General features: G+C 46.0%; 1 protein-coding gene across 1 annotated transcript; it reads right to left on the reverse strand.

Annotated features, from left to right (window-relative positions):
* Nucleotides 1–168: 168 nt before the first annotated feature.
* On the reverse strand, nt 169–9,837 carry LOC121554622 (coronin-2B-like; the record flags this gene model as incomplete). The annotated part of the gene is made up of 11 exons (XM_045218529.1): nt 169–385; nt 1,178–1,246; nt 1,390–1,706; nt 2,440–2,533; nt 3,044–3,156; nt 3,508–3,604; nt 4,668–4,772; nt 5,251–5,367; nt 5,760–5,939; nt 6,136–6,285; nt 9,619–9,837. Coding segments are annotated over 11 exons (1,527 nt in total), but the record flags the coding sequence as incomplete, so codon positions are not given.
* Nucleotides 9,838–11,069: the final 1,232 nt, after the last annotated feature.

Below are 11,069 nucleotides of genomic sequence, written 5' to 3' on the forward strand. Positions count from 1 at the left end.
AGATATGTGGTAGTGGAGGAGTAGGGGCCTGAGGGCACACAGTTAATGTGTTGTGAAATCTGTTGTGAATGTATTGGAATGTTTTTAATTGTTTATAACTGCCTTAATTTTGCCGGACCCCAGGAAGAGTAGCGGCTGCCTTGGCAGGAACTAATGGTAATCCTTAATAAATACAAATACAAAAATTGGTTGAATCATAAGGTGGCTCTCATGTGATTGGTTGAAATCAGAAGATGGCTCTTATGTGATTGGTTAATTCCAAAGGCTGCTCCCACATGATTGGTTGATTCAGAAGGCTCTTCTACTGTGATTGAATCCTTCAGAAGGTTGCTCTCATGTTGTTTCTGGCGTTCTTTATCTCCAGTTCCAGCTGTGTGATCCGGACCTACACAAAACCACACAGTGCTCTGGTCAAAGGTCAGCCCCTGATATCATCTACACCACACACACACCAGACCAGAGAGACACACACACCAGACCAGACACACACCAGACACACACACCAGACCAGAGAGACACACACACCAGACCAGAGAGACACACACACACACCAGACACACACCAGACCAGACACACACCAGAACAGACACACACACACCAGAGATACATGCTGAGTATACAAAACATTAAGAACACCTGCTCTTTCCATGACATAGACTGACCAGGTGAATCCAGCTGAAAGCTATGATCCCTTAATGATGCCACTTGTTAAATCCACTTCAATCAGTGTAGATGAAGGGGAGGAGACAGGTTAAAGAAGGATTTTTAAGCCTTGAGACAATTGAGACATGGATTGTGTTATGTGTGCCATTCAGAGGGTGAATGGGCAAGACAAAATATTTAAGTGCCTTTGAACGGGGTATGGTAGTAGGTGCCAGGCGCACCGGTTTGTGTCAAGAACTGCAACGCTGCTGGGTTTTTCACGCTCAACAGTTTCCCGTGTGTATCAAGAATGGTCCACCATCCAAAGGACGTCCAGCCAACTTGACACAACTGTGGGAAGCATTGGAGTCAACATGGGCCAGCATCCCTGTGGAACGCTTTCGGCACCTAGTAGAGTCCATTCCCCCCGACGAATTTAGGCTGTTCTGAGGGCAAAAAGGAGGGTTGGGGGGACAACTCAATATTAGGAAGGTGTTCTTAATGTTTTGTCCACTCAGTGTATACACACAGTGACCTTTCTCTGGTTGAGCTGGTCTCTCAGTCCCCTGATCTCCTCTTGTTGTCTGTAGAATGCATGTAGGAGCTGCAACACACCACACACAGACACACACTTCAAAACGTCAAAACACCTCTGAAACCAGAGCAAAATCAGATTTTCTTTTTCTTTAGACTCTACAAAAACCGGCTCTGGATGTAGGCCTTCCTATGACAGCCTATCCAACTCACCTCGCTCTCTGTACTGGGTGGAGGGCACTCTGAGGGCTCACAGCAGTGGGGAGTGATAGCGGCCTGGGTCTGGTGGGTGTAGGCCCAACCGGGAGCCTGGGTCTCGTCTGGCTGCCAGCCCGACAGATCAGCCACCTCCCTGGGGTACTTGGCGTCCTGGTAGGACAGCTGCTCCTGGAGGAAGGCCTGCTCCGTGGACCCTGGCCCTCCTGGTACACCACCCTGGAAGCACAGGCTGCTCAGCCCCCTCCTGGGTGGGGTCTCTGGGTAAGGGTTGGCGACCTTCGTGCCAGGTTTCAAACACATCAGCACCGGGCCTGGTGGTGGTGGGATACAACAGTGGTTTAGGCTTTGTCCCAAATCGCACCCTATTCCCTATTGAGTCCACTACTTTTTGACCAGACTGTTAGGGTGCCATTTTGGGATGAAGCCTTGTGTTCGTGGGATTGAAGGGGGAGAAACTGTGTTTTGTAATCCCTGCTGGTCAGCCATGTTGGCACCAGTGTCCCTATATCGAATAAGGAAAAAGGTGGAGAGATGGGGCCTACTGGTCTGCCAGTTTCCCTATTATACAGGCCTTTCTATGCAACTGAGAGCCATAGTTGCCCATGTTGGGTCCAGTATCCCTGTAGTGAATAAGTAATTGTGCCGCGTTCACGTCATGTCGGAGTGATCGGAGGAACGACTTGTCTACTTTTGGAGGAACACTTGGAGAGTTCACGTGCTCGGAAGGAAAGCAAAGACCCATTCTCACCACTGACAGACGAAATCACAGCCATGTCTGTTGTCATTTTCGGTGGTGCGTGACGTCAGAGTTCAGCGTGTTGGAAAGATAGGGGTCCAGAGATCATACCCGAGTTTCCTAGTCGTAATTACAAGTTAGAGGGGTGTTCACCTGCATTTTTCCCAGTAGGAAGATCTTATTTACGAGTTCCCGACATGACGTGAATGCGGAAAGGGGCCTACAGGTCGGCCAGTTTCCCTATTACACAGGGCTTTATATGCAACTGAGAGCTATAGTCGACCATCTTGGCTCCCTGTTACACTGACCTCTATTGATCCCCGAGAGCCACTGTTGAGCCGTCAGGGCCGCCTCGTTGCCTGCTGTCATGGGGAAGATGTCTTCCTGGAAGGTCTTCGGGGACTGGAGAGAGGACATAAAACAGTTGAGTGGTCTGTCTCTGTCTCTCTCTGTCTCTCTCTGTCTCTCTCTGTCTCTCTGTCTCTCTCTGTCTCTCTCTCTCTCTCTCTCTCTCTCTCTCTCTCTCTCTCTCTCTCTCTCTCTCTCTCTCTCTCTCTCTCTCTCTCTCTCTCTCTCTCTCTCTCTCTCTCTCTCTCTCTCTCTCTCTCTCTCTCTCTCTCTCTCTCTCTCTCTCTCTCTCTCTCTTTTTTTTTTTTTTTTTTCTCTCTCTTCTCTCTCTCTCTCTCTCTCTCTCTCTCTCTCTCTCTCTCTCTCTCTCTCTCTCTCTCTCTCTCTCTCTCTCTCTCTCAAAACTCAAATAGCTTTATTGGCATGACAAACATTGGTAAATATTGCCAAAGCATCAATGTTACAGCTGCCTTAAGTCATATACATTGAAATAGGTCCTTAAATGGTCACAAGACTGTAGAACCGCTGTCCATGAAGAGTGGTGTGTGTGTGTGTGTCTCCTACCCTGCGAGGGACGATCATGGAGAGCGGTTCGACCAGGTCCTTAATGGTCACCAAGCGGTAGAACCGGAACACCTCACAGGAACTCACGTCCAGACCGCGCTTCGGCATGACCCCTGGAGAGGTCAGAGTTCACAAGGTCAGAGGTGAGTACAGGGGTCAGTCACTAGGTCAGTTCATAAGTATATATTTAACACATATTTATGTATCGGAATCCCCAAAACAGCATAAACACTGCACATATGACTGCATCTTGAGTACGGATGAATGTACAGAAGCCCATTATGGACTGGGTAAAGATATATGTTTAGTTCTTATACAGTCTATATACAGTCCATATACAGTCCATGTTCTATCTAGACATTACCCAGTCCTTTCTGAGGTAGTAGTAGTGTGTGTGTGTGTGTGTGTGTGTGTGTGTGTGTGTGTGCGTGCGTGCGTGCGTGCGTGCGTGCGTTTGTCCTTACCCAGTCCTTTCTGAGGCAGTAGGGAGTAGTACTCAGTGAGGAACTGAACGTAGGGCTTCTCAGAACTGATCTCATAATACCGGATGTTACCATCGCCCTGGAACACACACAAACCTAATGTAACCATCAGCCTGAGGAAGTAGGAGAGAGTCGGAAGAGGAGAGAGGAGGACTGAGGAGGAGAGAGTTACAGCGAAGCTACATAACTCCCCCTTCTCTAGAGAAACGAAAACATACAGTGTTCATTCTGCTGTGCCCGTTGTTTGACATACGTCAGTTGCATTAGTTTCCAGAGAACGCATATTGATTATCCCCGTTTATACCGTGGCTATAATTTAACACATTTACCGCTAGAAATGTGTTCAGCATCCACTGAAGTAGCTAGCAAGTTTACTAGAATAGCGACAGTAGTTGCCTTGGTAACCAAACAAAAATACTTGCTAGTTTAGCTCAGTGGTTCCCAATGGGGGGGGGGGGGCATCCCACGTTTATTTCTATGGGCACAAGCTGTTTACACCGCTCTTGTTGGTGGAGAGAATTTTGCGGTTTTGAAAGCTTATTTCCTGCAATTCTACACATTTTGTCATGGGGTGCAAAGAACATTTAGCAGTTTTAAAGCAAATTTTTTTGCAATTCTATGCCATCTCTAATGTGTATTCATGTGATATTTGAGTGTAAAACATTACAACAATATATATATGGGCTTTCTGACCAGTTATAAATAGCTCTCTAAGGTATGCAATGACTGACATGACAGGAGGAATACTGATGATGCACGACCCAAATTGGAAATTGCACCCTGTGTATTTTAATATTACAACTTTCAAGAGTACGTTTAAAGCCGGACTGAATTCCCCCCTCAGGGTCATAGCAGAGTGATTGATCAGTATTGATTACCTTGCCAGCCAGGTACAGTATGTGTGTATCAGGGTCGTAGCAGAGTGATTGATCAGTATTGATTACCTTGCCAGCCAGGTACAGTATGTGTGTATCAGGGTCGTAGCAGAGTGATTGATCAGTATTGATTACCTTGCCAGCCAGGTACAGTATGTGTGTATCAGGGTCATAGCAGAGTGATTGATCAGTATTGATTACCTTGCCAGCCAGGTACAGTATGTGTGCATCACGGTCATAGCAGAGTGATTGATCAGTATTGATTACCTTGCCAGCCAGGTACAGTATGTGTGTATCAGGGTCGTAGAATGGGAAGAGAACTCCTGCAGCTCCATCCACCTCATCCTCTAATAGAGGCTCTGACAGGTCATCCTGCACGGCAAACAGAAAACATTGACTGGTGTGTGTGTGTGGACGTGTGTGTGTGTGCGTGTGTGTGGACGTGTGTGTGTGTGTACGGGCGTGTGTGTGTGTGTGTGTGTACGGGCGTGTGTGTGTATGTGCGGATGTGTGTGTGTGTGTGTGTGTGTGTGCGGACGTGTGTGTGTGCGGACGTGTGTGTGTGTGTGTGTGTGTGTGTGTGTGTGTGTGTGTGTGTGTGTGTGTGTGTGTGTGTGTGTGTGTGCGGCGTGTGTGTGTGCGGGCGTGTGTGTGTGTGTGTGTGTACGGGCGTGTGTGTGTATGTGCGGATGTGTGTGTGTGTGTGTGTGCGGGCGTGTGTGTGTGCGGGCGTGTGTGTGTGTGTGTGTGTGTGTGTGTGTGCGGACGTGTGTGTGTACGGGCGTGTGTGTGTATGTGCGGATGTGTGTATGTGTGTGTGTGTGTATGTGTGTGTGTGTGTCTCTCTCACCGGATCCCATAGTGTGATCTGTCTTTGGTTCCATGGTGAGCTCCCAGTAGAAAACAGCATGTTCTGGTCTCCTATAAACACCACCTTACTGGCCCTATGGTGTTTATAGCTGGACACCTACACACACACACACACACACACACACACACACACACACACACACACACACACACCGCACACACACACACACACACACACACACACACACACACACACACCCGCACACACACCCGCACACACACACACACTAATGTTAAAGTTGGAAAGATGGCCTAGCCCCTATGATCATTCTTGAATAGATATTTTAGTCATTAATTGGTAATATCCTCCTGCACCATCTATTAGACACTCAAGGACATGGACACATAAAGAATATGAAAAAATAAAAAAAGGATTCATTTTCAACACAAATCATTTTAATATAAATTAACAACATATCCATAGATTTCCAAAATTACCAGTTAATTTCCAGAAAATTACCGGGACTTTTACCAGCCCCCAACACAGACCTGTATGAGGCGTCCAGAGCGTGGGTCTAGGACTCTGATCTTCCTGTCCAGGCTGGTGGTAGCTAAAGAGCTGCCGTCGTTGTTGAAGGACATGGAGAGAACCAGCTCGGAGTGAAGAGATATTACACGTACTGGGTTCCTCAGCACTGAGCCACACACTGACACATCCCAGACCATCACCTGGGGGAGGGGGGGAGGAGATAGAGAGAGAGAGAGAGAGAGAGAGAGAGAGAGAGAGAGAGAGAGAGAGAGAGAGAGAGAGAGAGAGAGAGAGAGCGGAGGTGGATGGGAGACGGAGGGGGAGAGAATGAGAGAGAGAACAGAGACAGCGTGTGTGTGTGTTTTTGTCTTTTCAGATATGTGTGTCTGTTTCTACCTTATAGTCGTAGGCTGAGCTGACCAGTAGGTCTTTAGCAGTAGGGTGCCATTCTATGAGGTTGACTCTGCGGGTGTGACCCTGAAGCTCCTTCCTAGGGAGGGTCATGTTCTGATGGACACCACGGGCTGGGATGTCCCATATCTTTACCTGCAACACACACACACACGGGTCACGGGTCACACACACACACACACACACACACACACACACGGGTCACGCGCACACACACACACACACACACACACACACACACACACACACACACACACACACACACACACACACACACACACACACACACACACACACACACACACACACACACACACACGGGTCACGGGTCACACACACACACACACACACACACACACACACACACACACACACACGCACACACACACACACGCACACACACACACACACACGGGTCACGGGTCACACACACACACACACACACACACACACACACACACACACACACGGGTCACGACACACACACACACACACACACACGGGTCACGCACACACACACACACACACACACACACACGGGTCACGCACACACACACACACACACACACACACACACACACGCACACACACACACACGCACACACACACACACACACGGGTCACGGGTCACACACACACACACACACACACACACACACACACACACACACACGGGTCACGCACACACACACACACACACACACACACGGGTCACGCACACACACACACACACACACACACACGGGTCACGCACACACACACACACACACACACAACGCATGTCAACACACTAGGGCTGACCCCAATTAGTCAACTGGTCGATTGTTTGGTTGTTATGCTGTTGGTCGACCGAGATTGTTTTAGTCGAGCGCCCATCTCAGTGAACTAATCCATTGCGGAGGCCTAGACTAAAAGCCAATTTATGCTTGATTCTAAAATGTGGTCAGAGGCTCCATTTTGGAGGGTGTGACGCAATTGCTGAAGCCATATCACCGTAAATGATGCATGGCCAATGCAGACGTCGGATGCCAGAATGCACTTCTCTCTCCCGCCAATTTGCGCACATTCATTGTTTCATAACTTCACTGTGTGAATTGTTTGCATTTGATTGTTAGTGTATATCAATTCCCCATGACATATATCACCAGTAGTACACTTACCATTAATTCCTATCATTTCTAATCTACAACAATGGTTTTTTTTTTTACTTTGGTTACGGTCATTTCATTTAATGCATTCAATATTATTCCAGTCTTCCTGTTCTCATTGTCTGAGTGGGACACGTTGTTTGCAGAGTACACAATCCAGGCTACACTTGTGAGAAACAAGTTTTGGTTTTATTTCATTACATTTACGAGTTCTGTCAATGTATTAATCGTCTTTTGTTTGGAGCACTCCTGTCAATGTTGAGTAAAGGACGCGCAGGCCAGGTAGCCTATAGGCAAATGTAGGCATATCAATGTGCCCGTTTGGGGATCTGATAGTATTTCTGATTGGCTTAACGCACCACCACTAATGACCTGTGGAGCTTCTCAAAGTCATGTTTTCTTCACCTCAAAACAGCAAGCAAACAAAGTCTTTTTTTTTTTTTACATCCATTGAGAATAACAATCGTTCCTCGACGTATTTGAAAAAATCTTTCCAGCTCTCTCCCTTTCGAGAACCACTCAGCGTTAAAGGGGGAATGTCATGCTCTGATCCAGTGGAAACGTCATAAAATAGGCTTCTTATCAGTGCCTGACTGAAATAGGTTCCGGTACTCATTTTGGGTGCTGGTACTGTTTTTATATTTAGGGACAGGAGCTCCACAATACTTTTGAGCTAATATTCTATAAGAGGAACAGGAGCTCAAGAGGTAGAACATTTGAGGTGCCGGTACTCAGCTCCGGTCAGCTCCTGCTTCTTATCCCTTGCTCAAATAGCCTACACCTGTGTCTGTCCCAGGCTCACTGACTGGAAACTCTGAGGGCCCAGAATATTTGATACAATGTTGCAAGTTTTCTAGCACAAGCCTTGGGCTGGACCCAGTTGATACAAAGTTTCAAGTTCGTTGCAGACAGGCCATGTGTAACCAATGTGATTTATATGATATTTATCTTTCAAATCAGGATATTTTCTAACTGCAAATATTTGTTGGCTTTATTTGTTGGCTTTATGTAGACTATTTTTACATAATTGGCAATGGAAGTAGAAGTTACTTTTTAGGTTTGTATCATTTTCATTTAGATTTGGATAGAATTTTGATTAACCACATTACAATCATTTCGAGATATGAAGACGTTATTATCAATTAAATGAAACTGTTTCACAAAAAATTTGCATATGAAAACCATAACTGACACGCAGATCGGTAGAAATGGTAAGATAAATTGGCATTCCACATGAGAAAGGTTGCCGACTCCTCGTGTAGCCTACTACCGGAAACTTCCGGAGAGTAACGGCAGAATCTGTGAAAGCCAGCCGGAGGAGAATAGTTGGGTCAGGTTAAGTTTTTTCTTCTTCTGGTTCTCTGGATCTCTGGTGCCCTCGGGGCATCAAACCTTAAGCTTAAAGCTCAATGCAAATAGTTGATTTTATTAAAACTCATAGGGTATGTCTATATGTGGAAAAATACACGTTTAAATTTTTTTAGCAATCGATTGGTCAAAAGAACAGACAACTTTCGGTCGACCAATATATTTTTTTCCAGTCGGGGACATCCCTACAACACACAAACACACACACACACACACAACAACTGTCAACACACAACAAATGTCAACACACACACACACACACACTAAAATGTAGTGTGTACTAACGACTACTGTGGCTGTATATCAGCGTCTATGGAACAGGGTTATATTGGTGATTCCCCTTGCCACTTTATGGTTAAGCCAATGGGTTTTTGGTTTTGTCTTGCCTTCGCCTACTCAACATGGCATCTTATTGGCTGGTTTGCGTAGCTTGCTAACGAGGGAGGATGTTTCAGTTAGAATCGTCCCAGCGAACAAGCACCAAGCCAGCGGTAAGTTGTTGGTTGCAAAGCACTATACGTCGAAACTGATTTTTATACTCCCAAGTGATGATGTAAATGTATAATTTATATCAATTTGTTTGTAAATGTTATTCGAACATCACACATAAGATGCAGTGGTTTTTTTGGTGAATATTTGTTGTGCATTTTGTTGTAGAGAATTCCAGCTAATACTGGCTAGCAACTTTACTGTCTGGTGGGGGGGTTGTATATTTTGTACAGTGCGTGAGTGCAGAGTTGGATGGCGAGCCGTGCATTGCATGACGTGTAATTTTGTGCTGTTCCTATCAGAATAAAGCTCCATGACTGGTGTTACAAGTTGGAGTTCGTGTTGATGATTGATTGTACACAACGCAAGAAGAGTACTGTTACATCTAGTGTGTACTAACGACTACTGTGTTTGTATAGTGTGTACAAAACGACTACTGTGGGTGTATATCTGTAGTACTGACGGTGCAGTCTTCAGAGCAGGAGGCGATGCAGTGGTCATCAAAGGGGTTCCACTTGACATCCAACACCCTGGCACTGTGACCACACACCCTGGGGTGGTGGGGGTCTACTCTACCAGTCTGGGAAGAAGGAGAAGAAGGCCAGGGGAAAGAAGAGGAAGAGGAAGAGAGAGGATATATGGTGTATAATGCGTTCACTAGGCTTGTCAAGCAATAATGAACACACACACACACACACACACACACACACACACACACACACACACACACACACACACACACACACACACACACACACACACACACACACACACACACACACACGACCAAATCAGACCAGTAAAAATCCTCTTACAGGAGGAAGTGGTGTAAACAGGAAATTACATAAACAGGAAGTGAGGTCACTCAGCAACGTGGGAGAGGCTATACCAAAGATTATGGATACACAGACAAGATACATGTCTCTCCGCCCTAACAATGGCAGTCGTTGTCCACAAATCGGCACAGCGGGCTGTCTAGCACCCGCCTATCCTTTCTTTGGATTGGTGGATACATCTCATTATTGTAATCATTTTTTTGAATATTCGATTAGGGTTGTTGACGTCAACCGGCTGTATTCAATTGAGAGAGATGCTATGCTACTAGCCTCATGACATGAATATGCATAGCCATCTCGAGACGAACTCTGATTGAAAGTGGGTATTTTTTCTCAAAGTTGCCCGGGGATGTCACGTTTCCTACTTATATCAGTACGCTCGTAACAACTTAAGTGTTACGAAACTTCTATTCGATCAAATAAACCTCACGTAGCAAATAAGCCATTTTTTGTTGTTGACCAAATACTAAATAAATCTAATTGACCTTCATACATACGTAAAAATGTATGCACACGTGACTGTAAGTCGCTTTGGATAAAAGCGTCTGCTAAATGGCATATTATATATTATTTACAAAAACTCCTTGCTTGGTGGGCGAAACAACGAAAAAAAAAAACGCCACCTGGTGGAGGGAGACAGATTTTCAGCCGAGTCGGACCTCTCTCCCTCCTCTTCCTGTCTGGTTATACAGACACACCTGGAGCACAAATTGATGACGTATGTTGCGCTGCTGAGAGCCGGGTGGAGACGAATGGATTACAATAATGAGATGGATTCACCATCCCAAAAACAAGGACAGGCAGGAACTAGACAGCCCGACGTACCGCTTAGTGGGCAACAAAGGGAAAGAGCTAGCATATTTCAATCTTTGTTGACGAGCACAGAACTAGAAGAACGGGCTTGGAAGCTCCAACCCTGGCAATTTGACTGGTGAACTCATTGGTACACTCACAACACAAATGGCTGCCTGGTATTGTATATCAGCGTATAGTATACTGATGCTGGATTGCCATGGTAATGTTGAATGTTCATTCAAATGATACTAACTGATGTGTCTCTTGCAATGGAATGTATTTT

The sequence above is a fragment of the Coregonus clupeaformis genome, unplaced genomic scaffold (assembly GCF_020615455.1).
Source record: "Coregonus clupeaformis isolate EN_2021a unplaced genomic scaffold, ASM2061545v1 scaf1630, whole genome shotgun sequence".
Lineage (NCBI taxonomy): Eukaryota > Metazoa > Chordata > Actinopteri > Salmoniformes > Salmonidae > Coregonus > Coregonus clupeaformis.